At 33.7% G+C, this 23800-nt stretch overlaps 3 protein-coding genes and 1 long non-coding RNA gene across 6 annotated transcripts; 1 reads left to right on the top strand and 3 right to left on the bottom strand.

Moving 5' to 3' along the window:
- Positions 1-417: 417 nt before the first annotated feature.
- On the bottom strand, positions 418-5797 carry rpz6 (rapunzel 6). Its single transcript, XM_073846591.1, has 2 exons — positions 5677-5797; positions 418-4938 (listed from the first exon to the last, which is right to left on the bottom strand). The coding sequence occupies exon 2, from the start codon at positions 4934-4936 to the stop codon at positions 3755-3757; it is 1182 nt and encodes a 393-aa protein (XP_073702692.1). The 5' UTR covers positions 4937-4938; positions 5677-5797; the 3' UTR covers positions 418-3754.
- LOC141342194 (uncharacterized) lies at positions 3867-23555 on the top strand. 3 transcript variants are annotated; one of them, XR_012356673.1, is made up of 4 exons: positions 5955-6092; positions 7008-7119; positions 22280-22410; positions 22886-23555. It is a non-coding gene; the product is annotated as an uncharacterized lncRNA (long non-coding RNA). The 3 variants fall into 3 exon arrangements; XR_012356674.1 differs by lacking the exons at positions 5955-6092; positions 22886-23555 and adding an exon at positions 3867-4000 and having other exon boundaries at positions 22280-22660; XR_012356672.1 differs by lacking the exon at positions 22886-23555 and having other exon boundaries at positions 22280-22660.
- On the bottom strand, positions 11898-22736 carry rpz (rapunzel). Its single transcript, XM_073846592.1, has 3 exons — positions 22670-22736; positions 19454-19503; positions 11898-12999 (listed from the first exon to the last, which is right to left on the bottom strand). Exon 3 carries the CDS (start codon positions 12952-12954, stop codon positions 12271-12273), a length of 684 nt encoding a protein of 227 aa, XP_073702693.1. The 5' UTR covers positions 12955-12999; positions 19454-19503; positions 22670-22736; the 3' UTR covers positions 11898-12270.
- rpz2 (rapunzel 2) lies at positions 14913-18707 on the bottom strand. The gene is made up of 2 exons (XM_073846593.1): positions 18571-18707; positions 14913-16068 (listed from the first exon to the last, which is right to left on the bottom strand). The coding sequence occupies exon 2, from the start codon at positions 16011-16013 to the stop codon at positions 15333-15335; it is 681 nt and encodes a 226-aa protein (XP_073702694.1). The 5' UTR covers positions 16014-16068; positions 18571-18707; the 3' UTR covers positions 14913-15332.
- Positions 23556-23800: the final 245 nt, after the last annotated feature.

The following is a 23800-nucleotide window of genomic DNA, read 5'->3' on the forward strand; positions in this document are numbered from 1 at the left end:
CTTAAATAATATTTTAATAATTTAATTAATTTTAATTATTTTAAATGAAATTGGAATAATTTAATTTAAGTTTACAAAGCAGCCTTAAATACATTTTTAATAATTTAATTAATTTTAATTATTTTTAATTAAAAAAACATGAAGAAAAAAAAGAATTTGTCCTTAAATAAGTTTTAATAATTTAATTAATTGTAATTATCTTTTAATGAAAAAAAAAAAGAAGTTGGCCTTAAATAAATTTGTAATAAATTATTTTAATTGAATTTGAATTTACAAATAAATAGATAAATTACAGTTTTAATATGTTATTTATGTAATTTTTATTTTAGAATATTTTTAATTTTAATATTGGTTAGCATTTTATTAAACTGCTGTCTTTTTGTCATTTTTATTTTAGTTTTACTATAGTTATTACTAGTTATTTTAATGCATCAAGATAAATGAAAAAGAGAAATGATGTTTAAATAAATGTAACATAAATTTAAATAAAATGTAAAAAGTTAGCTTTTCAATTTGATTTTTGAAAAAGTGGATTTTATAAATAATATTATTTTTAGTCTTAGTTAACTATAATAAACCTGATGTACACAATTTCATAAAATATATTTCAAGGCAATCAGAAAAAAACAAGGTCCTGTCTGCTTTGCGTTTGAGGGGTGTGGCCATAAGCTCATGAATATTTAATTATGGTGTTGCTGATAATTATTAATGACTATAGGTTTGTTTGCAGTTCTGTTTGACGCAGTTTTGCGTTGTTTTATGTTGTGCTTAATTTTTTTTAGAAATACTGAATGTGAGCTAGTCTTTAGTTTGCACAAAAAGTTTATTTGCAGCATGATGTATACTAATTTTGTGGAGAATAACAGTAAGATTTTTTCGCAAAGGTTTTTGCAGGCACAGTCAGACACATCAGAAAGCTGAATCCAGTGTGGAAGCTGAGGGTGAGCTGGTGTGTGTCACGGTACAAATGTTTTAATGCTTTTTATCAGATCAGGCCACTTAAGGCCAGGAAGCCGGTCGATGGTCCACTCTGTCGAAAAGGTAATGTCATTAGCTCAGGCTGTGATTGGCAGATGCAACCAGAGTGAGGTATCCTGGGACTGATCGACCGCCTCGGCACTACTGCGATGCTGAGATTCATAAAATCACTCATTTATTTATTAAATATTGATATTGACTGATGCCCTTTTCTGGAAATAGTTGCGGTTTGATTTGCCTGTATTTGAAAGTTTTAAAGCAGTCCAGCAAAACATGTCGCTGTGTCAGACTGGAATTATAGATGTTTGTTTTGGTCTAGTAACAGACAGGTTTAAGGTTCAGCCCTTTTTCAGAGACAGAAGCCACATGGATCAATAGCTCCAACCAGGACTGAAGCCTCAACCGCTAATGAATACGGGCTGAGCCATGCATTTCAATTCAGAATGTGAAATAGAAGCGTAACAACTGCACAGAACAAGAAAAAAAACTTTATTACATTTTCAGATTTTTTTGTTAAATGAGAAGTTTGCTTCATTAATGTCAGTAGGCAAGAAAAAGATTTTTTTAAGCCAGTAACGTTGAACAACTGCAATTTTTATGAACCTATAAAAGGTACTATAATGATTTGTTTTTGTCATTAATCAAAAACTTATTGACATGTAAAGAGGACTAGAATATTGGATTATGTGCGTAGGGGTCAAAGGTCATCTCCCATGGTGGTTTGGTTGTAAGGTCATAACTTGAACGGTTATAAATGACTTTTAATGATCTTGCACCAGCAGGTCAAAATGCGCTTTTAATAATGTCGTTTTTTAAATATTGTTTTGAATATAGAGTTGAGATCAAAAGTTTTAATCTGCAAAATGTTGAATGTTTTACCAAAATAAGAGGGATCATACAAAATGCATGTTATTTCTTATTTAGTACTGACCTGAATTAGATATTTCACATATATGTTCACTGTTTTTCAGAAAAAAAAACCCCACAAATTATTTTTTTTTTAGCATTTTTGTGTATTTGAACCCTTTCCAACAACGACTGTATGATTTTGAGATCCATCTTTTCACACTGAGAACAACTGAGGAACTCATATGCAACTATTACAGAAGGTTCAAACACTCACTGATGCTTCAAAAGAGAAAATCGATGCATTAAGAGCCAGAGGGTGAAAACTTTTGAGCCAAATGAAGATGTCATAAATATCATATCTTTTTAAATGTCATATCTTTTTCATTTAGTATTGCCCTTCAGAAGCTACGGACCATACTTACATGTTTCCCAAAAGACAAAACAAGTTACATTTACCCAAATATTCTTAATGCATTGTGTTTCCTTCTGAAGCATCAGTGAGCATATGATCCCTCTTATTTTAGTAAAATAATTAACATTTTGTAGATTCTGCAAGGTGTACAGTATGTAAACTTTTGACCTCAACTGTAAATATGCATTTGCAATAACATTTTTAGCATTAACTGAAAATAAACACACAGAATAGAGTAAAAGAATACAATGGAAATGGATCCTCCCCCCAGAGTGTTAAATGATGGTTTGTTCCCTCGCTCGGCACCTCAGTGATTTTAATGACTGGATCTGGAGAGCTGATCACAGCACTCTGGAGCTCGTCGGCTTCGTATTAACAAAGTGAAACGTTACTCACCATGTTTCTGCAGCCCCTAGCCAGAAAATGCTGACTTGTGTACAAAAACTGTAATTTAATTAAATGTGCCTTTGGGTGGTATATCACAGTCAAACGATTTCTTGCAAATATAATACATTTCCAAAAGGTCCCCATTTTCTTTTACTGAAAGTACAGTTTGTATGGGCTGCTGAGACAAGACACAAAGACTTGAGATGTGTTCATTGCCTCTTTTCACGGTTGGTAGGGCATTTTTATTCTGTTGGCACTATGTAGGTCATTTTCACAAAGGCCAACTTGCTAGTTCTGGCACCAGTTAAATACAATGTACTTGGTCCAAAAGCCATTTTTTCTTCTTTTAACCATTATGTCTCCAAAGCCCCTCAGTGTTCACAACAAACAATTTCCAATTGTTTGTGAATTACTGGATAACGATTTAGTACATTTTTACTACATTTCTACCTGCTAAAATAAATATTTTATGCCATTTAATTTTTCCAATTTTATGCAAAGAACTCAATTTCCTATATTTAATGGCAATTTCTATTAATTTTCCAGGTTTAGAAATCACATTTTCTTAAATAATGTTTAAAATATCCATGTTTTCTGTGAAAATCCATGGTTCTTCAATGAAAAATAACTCTTTGTGGTGTTGAGGGGGTTAATAAAAAATATATACAGATTTTTTTAATGATTTGAGCTTATTTATTGTTCATTTTGTTTTATTTTAAATAATTTTAATTCAGACCACTTCAATTTGCTGAGGCCCCCAGTGGGCTCTGGTTCCCTGGTTGAAAATCTCTGGTTTAAAGGCATGATTTCAGACAGATTTGTAACATAAAGTAATATCAACGTAATATAATTGCTTATAAAAGTGCACACACAAATGGTCTAGTTAGTTCAACTGGTTAGTCTGAACACGATCACTTTGGTTTCAGTTTAGAACAATACTACAATAGATGCAAATAAATGCAAATTTGTTAGAGACAGTAAGCTGACAATGAACAATGCCATATAAATACAGTTTTTCAAGGCATAGATCATGGATAAATACAATAAAGTGCAGGTATAGTAGGTTTGTATATTTAGTGTAATTTAAAATGCTGTTAAATAATGATCCTGATGAACCTTCTACTAAATCTACTCTGAATGCACACAAACATTCACATTCTTATGTTTCTCCCAGTAGTGACTTTCTTCAGGAAAACTCGACAGAGCAAAGCTATCTTTGTGACGACTGACGGCGTGAACCAGAAACCCGGCTAACTGCTTCTCCAGAAGCTCTACGACAGCTTTGGCGTCTCCTTTCCTCGCAGGACCTTCCATCATCTGCTTGATGCTCTCGTCAGGCACAGGCTGAGGGTTGCTGCTGAACGAGACCACCAGGTTGGTGTCATTTCCTTGAGATACTTCAAAATAATTCTGTCCGGCCACACACTGAAAGTTTTGTCCGGCTCTCAAGTTGCTGATTTTGCCCAAGTTGCCAATGACTCTGATGGACCAGCTCACCCAGTCGTACTTCTTCACCAGGAAGTCCAGCAGTTCCCTAGCCGTTTGCTGAAGGTTCTCATCTTCTTTTTCCTTCACAAGCCTATTGATGTCCAATTCAGCTTGCTCTGGAAAGGAATCCACACATTTTTCTATGCTTTCCTTCATTCTCGTCTCAATTTCTTGGATCTTCGTGCTCCACTCTTGATTCTTCTCCTGCTCTGATTCCTCACCCTGAGTAAGGAAGCAATATCCCAGCAGAGCGATGATTCCCAAGCAGAGCAGCTCCTTCAGTCTGACGCAGAAGTCTTCCAAGACTCTTCTGTTTCTAGCCTCATATTGTTCCACAACATCTAAGATCGGTTCCCCAAATATGCTGTTCCCCATCACAGCATCGTAAAGCATGTACAGATTCTTCTCTCCTCCAGTTTTGGGAAAATGCTGTAAGAACAAGCGTTTTCGGACCTCTTTATACTCAGGTTTGGCCTCCAGAATGTCTATGTATTTTCTAAACTGGTTGCATATGTTTTCTTCCACAGAGAAGAATTGAGAATCCAAACGCCCTTTTTTAATCTCACAGTTGATGTCCTCTATTTGAGATGAGAGGACGTCCAGTTTGCTCCGCACAACTAGAAACTGATCTTTGACATATGTGACCTCCTTGCTTTCCACATTATCCAAAACCAGCCTCAAAACTGGTGCTGAAGCTTCAAAAAGAGGACACAGCCCTCCAACAGCACTGGCCAGCACCTCGGCTCCTCTCTCAAACATCTCCATTACGGCTTCAATGGCCTCCTTCTTCTGGGCAACAACCCGCTCTAGTGGATTGGACATTTCTAGAAACAAACAAAAATAAATGCCTGTAAATAAATAGTTTCTGGTGCTATTAAAATCAGATAAAAAATTCTCAGTAGCAATGGGTATGTTTTAATTCAAAATAAAAGTTGCAAAAGTAATTTAATTGTTCAGAGGTTTCATAAGGCTTTCATAAGCTCAGAATACGTTTTGCTTAAGAAAACTGAACGTCTCCATTTGTTCCATATTCTCATTGCTGAGATGCTTAGGTTGTAAATAAATCTCAGAAAACTTGTACTTATCTCAGACAATACAGCCAAATATAGCCTATGAGTGACAAAAAAACTAAAGTGCATTCGGTCAGACATATAATTTATAATAATATTTTTGCTGTAAATATATTGTCTTTTTCTCAGAAACGTGTTTCCAAGCATATATGAAACTGTCCTCACGTTGCTAATTTTAGCCGATGGCCAACTGTGCCATCAGCATTTTCTTCAATCTCAAATCTGCATGCATGGTAATGAGAAAAAAACATGTTAAACCAAGTCCAGGCACATTTTAAATCTCTAAACAATTACATTAAGAGCAGAAATAAAACGACTTGCGCTTAGAATCGTGTTGCCTATATGGCAACACTGAATGTGCCATCTTCTATTCCGTAAAGGACACACCTCGAAAAGCATTTTAAAGCGCAGTCTCCTCTCATAAGTAGCCTATCTTACATGCGCATCAGCAATTTACCCCAGCAAAAAAAATATTTCAAACAGGTTTCTCACGTCTGGCAGGTTGACGATCTGCTGTCCGAAACACCTGTCCGAAATTCAGGATTCCCTTAGGTATTGGCTTGAGGAGGATATTTGAGATGATCTGAGTGAGTGTGAAATGAATAGAGGCAGCGAGCGCGCGCGCGGCAGAGAGGCAGTTGCGCGCACTGAGTATGCGTTATGAAGATTTTGGTTTGGAAAGCCATTGGCAGTGGCCGGATAAATGTCTCGTTTTTGACGTGGTTGGCTCTACCTTGCGTTTTATTCAAGGTATGACAAAAGATAGAAGTGTTCTAAACTGTTTCTAGAGATAAAATAGCGCGTAATGCTTGTGCATCAAGAGGAAAATTGCGCGCAATGCGCAACATGGAGCAGCTCCAGTGGATCGCAAGAAACATGCGCAGATATTTTCCAAACAGGGATAGCAGGTATTTCTCACGCTACTAATGTATTTCAGTGCTTAACGAGTTTTATATTATGTTGTATTATTTTAAAATAACATCATATTTGCCACCTTCATCCTGGGGGAAATCTTATAAATAGCAATTCTGTGCTGTAGCCTAATGTTTTCTTCTCTGAGCGTGTGCTGATGAAGGAGGGTCCAAATGCATATATCATACGCGAATAAAAACAGAAAAATGAAATCATTCGCATCATTGTACATATATGCAAATCATTTATTTTATGACAATCCACAAATAAGCGTTTATTAGTCAGGTGTGACCTTGTGTCTAAATATGCGTCATGGACGGCTGACACTGCTGAACATGATGACTTATTCCCATGAGACCCAACAGAGGACAGAGAAGGTGTTTGCATGTTAATGTTTTTTTTAGCTTTTCAGCCTACTGATTGGTACGTAATACATGAGCAATTGAAATATTGTGTAGGTCCATTATTAAATCAAATTCTGATTGTTTACTTTATTGGGGAGACCAGAGATAGTCATATGGCGAAGTTGTCATATTTCAGTTACTAAGGTTTTAAGTGTAATATAACAGTTTTTTCCATCGCCTTTAATTAATCACATAAACCCTCTTATATTAGAAATATTTTAGTATTTTCTGTCTCCCGAACAAAAATCACACAAAATAATTTAATCAACATAATAAAGCCAAACTGGCACACACATTCAGTTGAACTGATGTATTTTTGATAAACTGCTATGGGTTTCTATTTCTCACATTTGATCTCTCCCCCAATACATTAATTACACTTTCTTTTTCTTTAAGTCAAATGCTAAACCCATTGCTGTTTTCTGTTCCATTTGGGCTGTTTCTTAATTTTTTTGTGGACCATAACTTATCCAGATTAACATTTTTCTATTTCTTTCATTCTTGCAGAATCGTGTCCATATGATTGCCTTTCTGACTTGACATAAGAGTCTTTGCAAACCATTGCTGGCTGATGTCGCGAAATAAGAGGAAATATCTGCCTTCTGTGATGTCACAAGGGGTAAAGTACAGCTTATTAATGTTTATGTTCTCTTAAATGATATATGGAGTTTAGTACAGCAGAAAAATAAGGGTAAAGTAATAATATCCTCAAAACTGCTTAGGTTTAATCCTGAATATTTTGGGAGGTAAATTTATTCTTTATTAAAGATCATTGATTTGGAAAATCCATAGAGAGCTTTGCACTTGGTCCAGGTAGCCCCTGCTGGCAGATGCTGTAATTACACCATTGATTGTACTTCTTTCCGCTAAAAAAATGTGAAAATTACTTGAATTTGAATTTATTTATTGAGGGAAAGCCCCTTGAGATGCTCCATCTCATTTTCAAGGGGGACCCTATAACGCATACATAAAACAATACAAAATACAACACAAGTAATAAACAAAACGAAACATACAAAAAATTCACAGCTCACTTCCCTATTCACCCACCCTTAATCTACAACTATATCAAAAAAGGCATGTACATACAAAATAATATACATTTTAGTACAATAATGAAAACCCAAATATAAATATAAGTAGTTTATCAGAAGAAATTTTTTTTTTTTTTTACATATACATAATATATATTACCTGTAGGCAGTTCTCAACCTAAAGTTAAAAACCTAAACAGGTTGTTTTCAAGTGAGATATTAAGTTGATCCTAAAAAGATGAAAAGGGATTTAAGGGAAGAAGGAAGATTGAAGGAAGGAAGGAAGGAAGGAAGGAAGATTGTTCCAATCATATGGAGCTTTAAATTGAAAAGACCTTCGACCAACTTCAGTAAGGATTCTAGGAATAGAAAAATGTGGATACTGCATATGACGAAAGGAATAAATATATGTAGATGAAACTAAAAACTGTTTTAAATAAGAAGGAAAATTAAAATAAATACACTTGAAAAGAAACTGAAGCCAATGATATTGCCTTCGGGATTTAGGTTGAAGCCAATCAAGAGCTTCATACAATGTACAATGATGAGTTCTATAAGGACATCTCAAAACAAACCTACAAAAAGAATTATGAATAATGTTTATAGGTTTTAAGTTGGTATCAGAAGTATTTTGATAAATAATGTCTGCATAGTCAATAATACGAAGAATTAATTGGGAGATTAATCTTTTCCTGACTTGAAATGAAATTTAACTTGAAATGCTTAAAAGACAATTCGGGATCGAGCCAAAGACCAAGATATTTGAATCGATCAAATTTAAATAATATCTAAATCAAAAGAGTGAGAACGATGGCATCTTCTAGAAAACACCATACTACAGGACTTCTTTTTATTAAGAATAGGTTTATTTTTATAAAACCAATCCTGTAAGGAGTTGAATTCTTACTGCAGAGAGGACTGAATATGTGACCCTGGACCACAAAATCAGTCATAAGGTTAAATTTGACAAAACTGAGATATATACATCATATGAAAGCTCAATAAATAAGCTTTCTATTGATGTATAGTTTGTTAGGATAGGACAATATTTGGCCGAGATACATCTATTTGAAAATCTGAAATCTAAGGGTGTAAAAAATCAAAATACTGAGAAAATCACCTTTAAAGTTGTCCAAATTAAGTTCTTTGCAATGCATATTACTAATCAAAAATTACATTTTGATAGGTTTACAGTAGGAATTTTACAAAAAATCTTCATGGAACATGATCTTTACTTAATTTCCTAATGATTTTTGACATAAAAGAAAAATCAATAATTTTGACCCATACAATGTATTTTTGGCTATTGCTACAAATATACCCCAGCGACTTAAGACTGGTTTTGTGATCCAGGGTCACATATATGAAATATCAGAATGAGAAAAATAAATAACAGTATCATCTGCATCATCTGAATAGACGAATGTAAGCAGATTTTGGGAAGGTCGTTAATAAATAAACAAAAAAGCAAAAGACCTAGGGTTGATCCTTGGGGAACACCCTTATCAACAACCAAGTAATCCGAGTTTGAACCTTGAAATGAAACATATTGTCGTCTATTAAAAAATATTAAAAGATTAATCAAAGCTGAGTTAATCCAGGGAAGATGCCTGCCTTTAACTCTTTAACTTACATGACTTAGGCTCTATTCACTGTGTGCCATTGGAAAGACTATCCCTCACAGGCTTGTTTTCATACGTGTTAAATTCGATATGGCGTCTAACTTGATTAAATTCTATTATGTAGGCAAAAAACATCTACGTTCCCTTACGAAAATTAACCATGGTTTTACTACAAATAATAATAAAAAAAAAACAGAGTTAAACCGTGGAAACCAAAAATGAACCATGGTCTTGCTACACTAACCATAGTTTAACTATGGTATTTGTAGTAAAACAATGGTTATACAAAAATGCACTTTTACTATGATAAAACCATGGTTAATTTTCGCAAGGGGTTTTTAACTTTCATGAAAGGTTAAACATTTTTTTTCTAACAATACAGTTTTTATTGTAGCATAGATGTTTTACCAGAGTCAATTTTTTGTCGGAACTTATACAGTTGCGGTCAAAAGTTTACATGCACCATGCAGAATCTGCAAAAAGTTACTTATTTTTTTATCAAAATAAGAGGGATCATACTAAATGTGTGGTATTTTTTATTTAGTACTGACCTGAATAAGACATTTTACATAAAAGATGTTTACGTATAGTCCACTAGGGAAAAATAATAGTTATAATAAAAGTTTACATACACTTGATTTTTAATACTGTGTTGTCACCTGAATAATCCACAGCTGTTTTTTGTTTTGTTTTGTTTTTTGTTTTGCGATAGTTGCTCATGAGTCAATCATTTGTCCTGAACAGTTAAACTGCCTGCTGTTCTTCTGATTCTGAAAAATCCTATTTGTTTTTTTTTGTTTTTTTAGCATTTTTGTGTTTGAACCATTTCCAATGATGATTGTATGATAGTGAGATCCATCTTTTCACACTGAGGACAACAGAGGGACTCATATACAACTATTATGAAAGGTTCAAAAGCTTACTGACGCTCAAGAAGGAAAAATGGTGCATTAAAGAGCTGGGGGTAAAAACTTTTGAATGGAATGAGGATGTGTACATTTTTCTTATTTTGCCTAAATATATTTATTTTTCAATTTAGTACTGCTCTTCAGAAGCTACAGAACATACTTACCTGTACAAAATAAGTTGAATTTACCCTGATCTTACCCTGAAAGTTTTCACCCTCCAGCTTTGTGTTTCCTTCTGAAGCATCAGTGAGAAACATTCTGTAATAGTTGCATATGAGTCCCTCAGTTGTCCTCAGTTTGAAAAGATTGATCTCAAAACCAGTCATTGTTGGAAAGGGTTCAAAATATGCAAAAATACTGAAAAAAAAAATCTACATACAGCCTTTTAATTTTGCTGTACATTTGAAGCATCTATGCATCAAATGTAGCAGACATGATATGTATATATATATATATATATATATATATATATATATATATATATATATATATATATATATATATATATATATACATACATATTATATAAATATATCATGTCTGCTACATTTGATGCATAGATGTGTAAATGTACACATCTTCACAGTACAATAAAAGGCTGTATGTAGATTTTTTTACACAAAATTTATGAAATATATTTAAAAATGCAATATAACAAGTTTTAGTAGTCAAATGATACCGTAGTGAGATCATATGACAGTTTAACCTGATTTTAGCTGCATAGTGCATGTTGTTTTAATATTTATCAAAACTATGCTATACAAACTATGCATTAAGCAGTCATATTTTAGGTTTAAAGGCTGAGCTCAGTTTATGGACTTTTATTGCCATCTAGTGGCAGTAAAACACTTAACAAGGAAAAGGTCCCTTCAATGGTCTCTCCGTCCAATGTTTAACCCTTTTACATATTTAGATTGTAAAAATCCACCCTTTTCCTTACCGTTAGAGTGGATGGAGCCATTTGTAAATTTTATGGGTCTGGATTGGTCTCATCCATGTCCAGCTGTTTTTAGCTGTACAAACAGCTTGTTTTGCAAATTGGTGTGTCTTACCTTTTAAATCTTAATTATGACCACACTGGTTTGTAGTGCTAACAGTTTTACAGCTTACAGCATGTTGTTATTCTTCTCGTTATTTTCCTATAGCGACTAATGAACCTGAAGTTTCACCCATAAGCTTTCTACCTCATTGAAGAAAAAGGTGGATATCTTTAAATTCAATCTAAATAGATATATGATTAAATTATTTATTGTATTATGTAGTGTTTCAATGTAAATCAAAACAACTTGTAATACTTATTTTCATTCCTTGTACTTTATTGAAAAATGTAACAATATTGTACAGCGTTATAAGTGCAACAGCATTCCAAAGACTGAGCAAAAAAAAAAAAAAAAAAAAAATTAATAATGATTAGGAAGGCAATGTGTTGCAATCGTTGAGGCATTCAAAAACTATATCAACACATAATTTAGGAACATTTATGTATATTCGAGTGCTTTCGATAAACGTGAAACACACGATTATATAGATGAACTTAATGTGCAGCACTGCACAGTGACCGAAAAAAAAAGTCAAAGGAATGCAAAAAGTAACCTTCAGTTTAGATGTCACCACTCATAATAAAATATATGCTCTGATAATCTTTTCAAATGGCACTAAAAAAAATGAAGACACATAGGATACAATTAAATGCACACTTAAATCTATTACTAATGTGCCAAAATATGCATAAACACAAAAATGTCAGAAATTTCGCTCTTAGTATGCACAGACAGTACATTGTACGCTCTTTATTTTGCAACATTTATGGATAGATAGATTTTATAGAATATATTTTATAATTGTATATACTTCAGGAAACAAGTTGTGTAGTTTTGACAAACAATTTTCAAGATGACACTGCCTATGAATGCTTATGAACTTTAATAATATTTCTATAACCACAACCAGCATTCTGTAGATTAGTGTGAAATATCGTGGTCATGTAGTGTTAAACTGAGGCAAGGCATGAAGAAATGTGATTGTGTGATTATAAAACAAGAACTGGATTACAGGAAATGAGTGTGTACACTTCAGCATGATCTACGGTCATCAGGAAGATAAAGCTGCATTAGATGCTGCAGGTCGATGAAGTCTATTAGAGTAAAAGGAAAAGGCAAAGCAGGAAGGCAACAAAGAGCGTCGGTTGTCTAGAAAGCTTTCACGATCACTTGCAACTCCTCAGCACCTCCTGCATTTTCTCCTGCACGTTCCTCATATTCTCTTCCCACTCTTCGTTTCGGGATTCCAAGTCATCACCCAGGATGCCGTAGTAGCCCATCAGAGCGATGAAACCGATGCAGAACAGGTACGCGAGTCGGGTGCAGAGGTTTTCCATGATGCGCTGGTCACCCTGCGAATGCTTCATGTATATGTCAAGGATGGGCTGGCTGAAGAGTTTGCGCTTCCCCATCACTCCGTCGTAAAGCGTGTACATGTTCTGGTCGTCTTTATCATTGATGAAACTCTCTACGAAATCATCTTTCTTGCGTTGCACCTGCTCCGGTTTGGCCTCCACGATCTCCATGAATTTGCGGAACTGATTGCGAATGTTTTCTTCCACCTCGTGGTACTGTTTGTCCAGGGTATCCTTCCTGATTTGCAGCAGGGCTTGACGGTTCTGCTGTGAAATCTCGTCCAGGGCTCGATTCACGCTGCCAAACTCCCGTTTGAGTTTCTGAATGTCTTCATCGTCCACGTGGTGCAGCACCACCCGGATGAGAGAACCAGCCACGCCGAAGATGGGATTGACCACCGCTGCCGCTGATGAGATGGTGGCCACACATTCAAGAACCTTCACCAGACCTCTCTTCAGCTTCTCTGGGTCATCGAATATTTCATTGTCAGCCATTTTGTTTGGAGGAAGATTGTAGGATAGTCTTATCAGTTAGTTCACCTGAAGAAGGAAACAGATTACAATCTTAAAAGTTAGAATTTCTAGCAAAAATACTTATTTACAATGTATCACTGTAACACATTCTAGGTTCAATCAAGGTTATTATTGTTAACTGAAACTAAAAGTAAATCTAAAAATAAATAAAATAAAAAAATTACTTGAAATAAAAATAAATGGTAAGTGACAATAATAATAGTATTAATTTATTTTTTAGCTAGTTTCTAATTTTAATTTAGTTTAGCTTGGTGTATTAAAATAACTAAAATCTAAAATAAAAAGTAGAAATTAATGAAGACTATATAGACAAAACGAATGACAAAAACACAAAATGACAAACTTTAATTTATTTTCAAAACTGAAATTAAGTCTTAAACTATTAAAAACAACTAATTTGAAATAAATTAAATGACAAACTTTAATAAATGTGAATACTGAAAATAAATCTGAAAGCAAAAAATGACTTATTTGAAATAAAATAAACATGATATATATATATATATATATATATATATATATATATACATATAATTTTAGCTAGTTTCTAATTTTAATTTTAAGTTGGTGTACTAAAATCTGGAATAAAAATGAATAAAGACTATATAGACAAAAATGGCAAAAACACAAAACGACAAACTTAAAATAAATCTAAAACCATTTAAAATGACTTATTTGAAAGTAAATAAGTCATAAACTGAAATATAATTATATATATATATATAATATATAATTTTAGCTAGTTTCTAAGTTTCTAGTTTCTAGTTTCTAATTTTAATTTAGTTTAAGTTGATGTATTAAAATATCTGAAATCTTAAATAAAGACTATATAGACAAAAAAACCTAATAATTACAAACACACAAAATGACAAACTAATTAAAAAAATTAATGTAAAAACAAACTAAATCTAAAAACAAAAAATGACTTATTTGAAATATTTTTCAGCTAATTTCTAATTTTCATTTAGTTTAATTTGGTGTGTTGAAATAATTAAAATCTGAAATAAAAATGAATAAATACTATACAGACAAAGAAAAAAAGACAAAAACACAAAATGACTAAAACTTTAAAAGAATATGAAATATATAAAAAATAAAAACGGATTTAAAATATGAATAAAACTAATATTAGTAAAACTACTTTTGATTAAATAATTATAATGAACTATAATAGTATCTCAATAAAACTAAGATTACCAGGGTTCAATACAGGTTAAGCTAAATCAGCATCTGTGGTGCAATGTTGATTATCACAAGAATAATCTGGTTCCTTGTTTTCTTAAAAGAAAAAAATGAAGTTACAGTCAAACACTTACACTGACGTGAATGAGGTCAATTTTTGGAGTATTTGAAAGCAGAAATGTCAAGCGTTTTAATTTAGTTCTTACATTAATTCTGTTAAAACATTCATATTATTTGAGTTGTAAATCTGTTAAAGTAATATTTAATTTTTTAGGCATTTTGTTGTCAATGACTATGTTGACAAAAAAATTGATATCACTTTAAACACTAAAATCCTGCTAACATGCATGCTGTTAAGACTTGAAGCTTTACTTTTAAAACAGTGAGTATATACTGTAAATATGCAAGGATTGGCCTCATTCACTTCCACTGTGCACTAAATGGCAGTAACCTAGAACGAAAGAAGTGGAAATTGCAATCAACGTGATGCCATAAATTTAGCTTAACTTCTACTAAACCTGGAATTTTTTCTTTAAAAATATTTTTCAGATTAGACTGACCAACCACAGCATTCTGCCTCTGAAACGTCGACAAGTTTGCATTTAATGCAAATCAAAGCCATTTCCATATTCACCTGCATTCGGCAATCTGCAGTCTTTAGTGTTCACATCATGAACCAACTAGGCAGAAATCACATTTGCTCATATAAAATGACAAATGAAGAGACTACCATAACATTGAGAGAAAAAATAGATTCATTTATTGTGCAAACAGTAAGAGTTGTTCCACAAAACATAAAACATAAGCAAACAATTATATAATAATTCGTAATAACGCGTAACTCACATCAAAGGCTCATATGATCAGAAATAACTTTTCACAATATATTCAGTCAAAATAATGACCAAACATGCTTAATATACATTTATATATATTAAAAAAACAAACAAAACTGATATACTGTATTAAGAGCTTTGCACTACTTTGGTATTGCATTGAAAAGTCCATTGGCAAGCAGGAAAGAAAAAAAATACCCATTTTCCACCCCACACGATTTATTTGAACTTCCTATGTCAAGATTGCTCACAACGTTTAAACTTTCAGCGTATCATATGAAATGAATTGTCTCAGCAATCGTTCAGTGCAACGTTCCCACTTTAGTTTTCCTCAGTGCATTGGTCCAGAACTTCTTGCATCTTGGCTTGAATTTCAATAACCCTCGGGGCCCATTTGTCTCTCACTTCGTCCTCGTCATCTTCGCTGGCGGCGTAGTAGGCCATCAGCGCCATTAGGCCGATGTAGAACAGGTGGGCGATGTGCGAGCAGCGGGCTTCCATCACCTTTTTGTTTCTTTGGCAGTTCTCCAGGTAAACCTGCAGGATGGGCTTCCCAAACATAGTGGCACCCTTCACACCGCGGTAATACGTATCTAAGCTCATGTCCATCCCATCCCTCTCGTAGATCTTCACAAACTCGTCCACGTGACGATCCGAGTTCTCAGGATCCAGTTTTACTCTTTCCACCATGGTGTTGAAAGCGTTATACTGATGCTTGATGATTTCCTCGTGTTTACCGTAGTTCTCGTTGATTTCGTCGATGCGGATCTGTCGCAGGGTCTGCTTGTTCTTCTCTGAGATGGTTTCCAGCTTCTCATGGATCTGTTTGAAGTCCTTTGCCATCTCATTGTCCTCCTCCTCCACGAGGCCTTTTCTGACAACCCCGACTATTGAAGTCACAATCCCGAAGAGAGGATCTATGTTGGAGGCGAAGGAGGAGATTTTCTCCACATAGCACAGCACTTTGACCGCAGTCACTTTGATCTGCTGTTTTTCTGCCATAGATGGGTCTGAATCTTGGACTTGGGTTCTTCTAGGCTTTCAGTCTTGGCTGATTCTAAAATGAAAGGAAAACAGTTTGTTAATGAAACTAATGAAAACAGCACAGGCCATAATGATACTTCAACACTTCTATTCTAAACAACATTTAAGTTTAAAACTGGCATGCTCCCTTAGATTTTTGATTTCATTTATATATCAAAAAATGGATTGAGAACTATTTTCATTTAGAAATGTGGCAAGCAACACATTAAATTAAACAATTCTTGTGAAACATACTCCAAAAAGCTGTATTTACTTTGAAAAAATCATGTTTTTGGAAAAAATGAAAACAGAAATGGCAATTCCACAATGTAATTCAGTATTGTGACACTGAACTTTGGATGTCTAAATAGAGAAGTGCATTGTGGAATTGCTTTCTCTGTTTGAGTATAAATTTATACTGATATATTACATCGAGTATACATTTATATTTTAAATTTAAATGCAAACTTTCATTCCATTTAGTACTACGTTATAAAACTGTTAAGTACAATTCAAAATGGACTATTTTACATAATACACAACCAGGTACCAGAAGATTGTTTATTAACCGGCATTTATTTGATTCAAAATATTTTTACTATTTAAAATAAATGCTTTCTATTTGAATACATTTTGAAATATAATTTATAACTGTGATCAAATTTAAGTTTTCAGCATCATTACTCCAGTCTTTATTTCTTTATCAGTTGATCCATCAGAAATAATTCTAATTTGCTGTTCAAATTTTTTTTTATTATAGTTATTATTATTATCAATATTTAAAACAGTTAAGTACTTTTTTTCAGGATTCTTTGATGAATATAAAGATCCAAAGATTAGCATTTATCTGAAATTTTACCCTTTTTTAACATTATACACTATACAATTCAAAAGCTTGGAGTAGGTATATTTTTATTTATATATTTTTCGTGGGGAAATAAATTATAGAAATTAATACGTTTATTTAGCAAGGATGCTTTAAATTGATTAAAAGTGATGATAAAGATATATAACCTTACAAAAGATTTGTTTCAGATAAATGCTGTTTTTCCAAACTTTCTAATTATCAAAAAAACCTGAAAAAAATTCTACTCAGCTGTTTAACCAAAAAATTATAATGTTTAAGAAGCAAATCAGAATATTAGAATGATTTCTGAAGGATCATGTGACACTGAAGACTGGAAGTAATGATGCTAAAAATTCAGCTTTGTAATCACATGAATAAATAAAATTTTCAAATTTTCACATATTCAAATAGAACTCAGTTATTTGAAATGGTAAAAATATTACAAAAAATTTAGTGCTTTTGCTGTACTTTGGATTAAATAAATACAGGCTAGGTAAGCATGAAGAGACTACTTAAAATCTTACTATTCAAAAACTTTTGACTGGTAGTGTATTTGCACAAATTTTGTATTTCTTTGCATATTAGAGTATCATGCTGTTAGCTTAGCAACATACTAACATCAATCTCTATTGGAATCAATTGTGAGTCATTTCTGTGGGTTTATTTGAGTCACCCATGTAGTTTCCCATATCGGTTACTCTCACCCCCAGTTTCACAGATAAGGCTTAAGCCTAGTCCAAGACTAAAATGTAAGTCTGAGCTGTTTCAACTGAAATAAAATTGCACTGATTGGTTTTAAAATATATCAGTGCCTTTGTTTTGTCTCAAGATGCACACCAGTAATGTTTTTTTTCTAAGCATGTTTATAAAAATTACTTAAATGTCCTAATTGAACTATGGCCTAATCCTGGCTTAGTCTAAGCTCCGTCTGTGAAACCGGGCCGTAAGGTTTAATTCTCGTTAGATTCTACCTTAAAAAACAGGTGTAGGTTTTCTAATAGGATGATATTTTCTATCTTTGAGGGTAAAAGGCTGCTGTCCAGTTCTGAATCTGCTCTGTCCTGAGTGGTAGTGCTAGTTTTCAACTGTATCGTTTTACCTAATAAGTAACAAAAATTAAATATTTAAGCATACAAAGTACATACCATAAAAGATCTAAACCTACATACAGCGTTTAATCTTATTTACAAGTTTTTGTGCATTCAGAAAGCAAGTTTACAGGAAGTGTTGACTCAAATTCACACAAAATGTCAGAACATTTAATAGTAAACCGGTTTGCACAGGAAAACAAACAAAACTAGTAATTCTACAACTAAAACAATGCGGCTGATAAGCATGTTGAGCTTGACATACCTATTAAACCACATGGTATAATGAATGATGTCATAATTGAGGTTTCACTCAAGTTTTCCTTACTATAAATGAAAATATAATCTAAATGCAAAACAGTTTAAATTCTAAATTCTATAACATTCAGTTCATCGGTTTGGTAAAATAGGTTTCTAGGCCGATTCTAAAATGAATGACAGGATGGCTTGTAAACAGGCTAACACGATTAGCTCAAAAGGGAGGTTACACAAACAGCATTGTTCAGTTACATAAAGCAGCGTTGTTATTTCATATCCATGTCATAGGATGCAAGTATAGAAACCCGAGAAGCAGGATAATGTTCTAAGCTACGGATCTTACCTGTAAATGCGTCTGTAGCTGCTCAGTTCCTAATGGTGCTGCTGCTGTTTTTGTAAAAGCAGCCACCATTTCACTGTCCGGTCTGAGAAACAGCCCCTCCCATCTTTGTCATATAAGGGTAGGGTGTGGGAGTGACTCATAGCAAAGCAATGCTGATTGGTTTAGGAGGGAAAAAAAGTATGCAGCTTTTCCGCAATCCCCTTTCTGAAGAACACACACACACCCTGGATGGAAAATGGCTGCAATGCGTTTTGCCAAGTTCAGTTATGGATCTTGTCACTTGTAGACAAGAATGAATAACTAGGGATGAGTAAATTAGAGAACATATGTTTGGTCTGTGTATAAAAAAAAGAGGAAATCCTCACTTTGACTAATCTAATATTAATGCATGAGTCAAAAAATATATATAGCACGTGTGTGTGAAAAAAAGGGCCTCAGATATCAAACACACATTCTTACACTCACTTAAATGCAACAATTACATAAGAAGGTTTTATTCATTCCTCTCGTGCTTCATGAATGAGACGCGAGTGTGTAAAAATTTAGGAAGCAGGTATGTCCTGTTGTGGCTTTTCTGGTTAAGTGAGAAAAACCCACTGAAGCATAAACAAAGAATGAATATAGGGTGAAAGGAGAGGCTGTCGGGCAACTGTGCATGTCAGCTGTCATTTGAACAGCTGTATGAGAGTCAAGTTCATGACAGATGCGTGCTGTGAGATGGGCTTTGTGTGGGTTCGTTTTGTAAACAGAGTACCGGCAGATTTTTTTCAATCGCTAACGAAATCTGCATTGTATACTTGGAGGAAAAGGTCACATTTTTACTTTGTTTAACAGAGAATGAGTGTCGCCTCTAACCAGTTAAGACAGGAAATTGAAGTCTTACGTTGCAGGATGTCCCAAATGGAGATCTTGTTTTCTTTTCTTTTCAAGTGCCTGGCAGAACAGATAAAAAAAGGAAAGAGTTTTTAGTGAAAAGCATATTTAGAAAGTTTCGAGTCAGTTGTCTGTTGAAATTGTAAGAATGACTAGTGATGATCTTGTTAGTCATTATTATCAGTTAAAATGTTATCAGATGTTTCACACCGAATGCTATCGTTTTCCTGAAAAGGTGTGTATTTATTTTTTTACTTTTTTTTGAGAGAAAAAAACTTATTGCTAATTGCTTTTTTTATTTATTTTTTATTTTGTTTTTATATAAATAATAACAATGAACAAAGACAAAATGTAAAGGAGAAATAATAATAAAAAATATATATTAATAATAAATAAATATTTAAAAACAATTAGAGAGATACAATATAAATTTCACAAGTGTAACATATTTAACAAATAAAATGACAATTTAACAACCAGCACTTACCAAGAAAAAAAGTAAGAAAAAAAAATTAAGCAAGATTATTTCTTGTTTCAAGCAAAAACGCACTTAATTTTGACTTGTTTTTTCTGAAAACAAGACAATAATTTGTACTCGTCTAGAAAACCCTCCTTGATTTAAGAATTTTTAGATATTTTTACTGGAAACAAGACAAAAAATCTAAGTAAGAAAAGTATTTTTTATAATTCAAAAATAATTCATTCCTGCCCCTCATAGAACTCTGTTAGGTTTAAACAGTGACATATTAACAATGTTTTTTGATGTCAAAGTACACTCTGGCCTATTAAATAATGACTTTTCATCAGAATATCATGTATGGCCATAAAAATATATTAGTTATAGTTCATTTTTGTTAAAACTCAAAAAGCACTTTCAGAGAACCAACAGGCTAGTATTATGGAAACTGGAAGCCCCATGACAAACTTTAAATTCATGTCCCACAATTTTGACTTCTACGCAAATTTTTTCCCCCCTGATCCATCCAGAGGGGGCAGAAATTTTCATTTTTAGATTTTGAAATCTAAAATAAATCTGATACAATTAAAGAGTTCCACTGACACTGAAAACTACCTAAACTGTGACGAAAAGTAACATTTACTAGCAAAGATTTTGTGTGTGTCCATTGTAAAAATCTCTGCTACTAAAACAAGATATAGTATCAATTCAACAGGTCATCAAAGTTTTTATATCACTTCATGGCCCCAATAAAGATATATCTTTTCAAAAGAATAGAATTACAATTGATTTTTTGCACCCTCAGATTGCAGATTTTCAAATAGTTGTATATCGGCCAAGTATTGTCCTATCCTAATAATACATCAACAGAAAGCTTATTTATTAAGCTTATAAATTGACCCTTATGACTGGTTTTGTGGTCCAGGGTCATATATATGTCAAATGTAATGTATGTTAACTTAAAAAGCATCCTTTTTAAACAGATTAGAGACTGTTGTATGAAGTTTTGTCAAATTCATGCACTCACAATTATCCTCAACTAGGGAAGTTTAACTTTTACACTTGTGCATGGGACAAAATTTAGTAGTAGTTCTGTTCTAGCAGTTAGTTTATGAGAGAAGAGGGTGTGAATTAAACTTCACAGAACAATTATGTCTTGCAATTTGATAGTAGCTATAATGCAGCTGCCTTTAGGGATTGAAAACTCATTGAGTGTCGAACTGTTGTCTTTGATAGGACTGTACTGAGAGTTTGGAGGACCAATTTTTTTAAGCAAAAGTAAAAGGGTTGCAACTCTAAATGAGAGAATGGGTGCACATGTTTACTGTTCTCATTTTCCCATTAGAGACGCAGACCCTTGTTCCTGATCCATCCAGAGGGGGCAGTAATTTACATTTTCAGATTTCTGATAAAAACAGCAGGCTGTGACAAAGTAAAAGGGTGCCACTTAGTTTGATGCCCCCAAGAGGACTAAAATTTAACCGTTTAAATGCTGGATGGTTTTAGGATATGAATAGCGAGGTTGCACCTACATCCTCCATTCTTCTGTTCTTTCAGTATTTAACCCTTTTGGGTTATCGGTCTTACCTTGTGTTAAAAATATGATTAGGTTCATTTCTATTGACTAAATTACTCACTTTTTTAAATATAATGCAACTTCCCTCACTTTCAACAAGAAAGAGATATATACAATCAAAAGGTAAATCATTATTGATTAATATGAGCATAAATGAAAGGGTTAATAGGTCATCTGCACCAACACCAGTTTAACAGCAAAATGTTGATATGGATTTATATTCTATAAAGTTTTATATGAATGGATAAATAATCAAAAGCTGTGCTTTGCAATAACTAGCCCATATCAAAACTTAAACAAGGGCCATTTGAAGAGACTAATCAGAGATTAGTCCATACTACAGTACATGCTTAACTAGTCCAAAACTCTATGCTTAACTAGAAAAGCAATTCAAATATGTTTACACTCCACACTCACTTAGTTCAGATCAGAATCTGATCTCTTAAAGGTTTCTTCAAATTAGCAATACTAACCGTAACTTTAGTTATTAATTACTTAACTGAATTTTTTTTTTCATGCAGTTCTATTGAAAACAGATATACATGCTTTAGCACCGTGATAACCAAAATAGTGTGTCGAGTGAGTCAGGAAGTAACCCGTCCCAACAGCATTCACTACTCCAAGGAGCGGCCATCTTTAAAGCTCTCTAACAGTTCACTCAGACAAGCTAATTTGTCAAAATAATCTTGCAAAATCACACAAATACACAATAATATCTATGATTTACATGTTTATAGTACATTTAAGTGTGTTTTATTCATCAAGCACCCTTATTAACATGTTTCCTCTCTTCTTTTGCACAGCATTGCCTGTATGCCAAATTGGCCACTTCCCTTGGACAGGCAGCCAAGGGATCAAGAAACAACAATTGCAGACCATCTTTATCAAGCCAAAACACAACAATACAACATCTTCCTGTGTTTTCCCAACCAATGTGAGTATTTTTAAAAGTCAACAGCCCATTTGGAGTAGCTCACTTTAGCCAGCTGCTGTCTGCCCTGTTATAGCTCCCCCTAGCAGCTCCTTCCATATTTCCTTGTTATGCTAGCCATGATATCTATTCTCACCCTATACAGACACCAGGCCAAGACCTGTAAAAATCCATATACTGACATGCATTAGGGCCAATTTACATCCCAATGAGCCCATCCATCCATTAGTGGCCTGGCCATTGGAGAACAAGCTCCTCTTACCTCTTCAGACTGCTACCTTCCTCTCCAAAGTCCCTATCCCGACTGTACTTCTTCTTCCCAGCAAACACTGCAAAAGAGGCACTTCCATTTTAGCTCAATATGGAGGGGTGTTCAAATTGGACTATACCATTTAAACTGGTGTACAGATGGCCCTGGAGCCTCAAAAAGGGCCCTTTGGCCACTATATAATGTAAGTCTCCACTTGCTCCATTGCAGAGGCATATATGAACCCCTATTGACCAGCCACCTCCTCAAGCCACAGATGACCTCCCCCAGTGACATTCAAATATTTCAGGCTTCCAACAGTCAGATAGTCTACACAGAGAGCCGACTGTCACTTCTGGAGGCAGCTGAGGGCGCAGACAATCTCTAAAGAGGCCAGCTGCCAAGCTCTGCCATTAGTTACAGTGGGTGCAAGCTATTCATAGGGGACTTTTTTAATAAAAATAAGGCTTTAAATAATTAATTAAAGGTTAGAATGAACCAAATGCATTAACATGGGGGACTGAAATATGAGCCATCTAATGCATACACTGGCGCAGAGTTAAAAAGGACACATTTTCAATGGTGGCAATGTGTTTCCAAATAGGACACCTGTTTCTAGCTGTAATAAAAAAGCTGGAATGAGCCTTAGCAGTGGAATTATATATATTTTTTAAGGTACAATGATCAACAGGTATATATGTATAAATTAGAGTACAATAAATGTTGAATCACTGTTTAATATCAGTATGAAACGCCTTTGTATCTTCATTTCTGATGGCAGACATTCCCAAGCTACTGTTCCTTTAAAGACAACAAAATGCTCTAAAATTAGCTGTTCAATTAATCTCTGTAATGTAAGAATCAGCATGCAATAACAAAAATCATTCAATAAAATAAGAAATCATAAACAACCAGTTGAATTTCTGTGGATTATGCCTCATATTGTGCTGTAACTTGCAAATACTGTCTTTGCTTTTGCTCTAGACTTACAAACAGACAACTGCAGGCCATTTTGTCTGCAAAATGGTGCAAACACTGGATGTGTGTTTTGATTGTGATGGCTAGAATATTCTGACATCTCGCATTATGATGTTTGCTAAAACCAAAAATAACTCCAGCAGAAGCAAAAATCTAGCTGAGTGCACA

The sequence above is a fragment of the Garra rufa genome, chromosome 9 (genome assembly GCF_049309525.1).
Source record: "Garra rufa chromosome 9, GarRuf1.0, whole genome shotgun sequence".
Lineage (NCBI taxonomy): Eukaryota > Metazoa > Chordata > Actinopteri > Cypriniformes > Cyprinidae > Garra > Garra rufa.

What these genes read in the sequence shown, in the direction of transcription:
- rpz2 (XM_073846593.1), bottom strand. Translation starts at nt 16,013, where the DNA reads ATGGCAGAAAAACAGCAGATCAAAGTGACTGCGGTCAAAGTGCTGTGC.
- rpz6 (XM_073846591.1), bottom strand. Translation starts at nt 4,936, where the DNA reads ATGTCCAATCCACTAGAGCGGGTTGTTGCCCAGAAGAAGGAGGCCATT.
- rpz (XM_073846592.1), bottom strand. Translation starts at nt 12,954, where the DNA reads ATGGCTGACAATGAAATATTCGATGACCCAGAGAAGCTGAAGAGAGGT.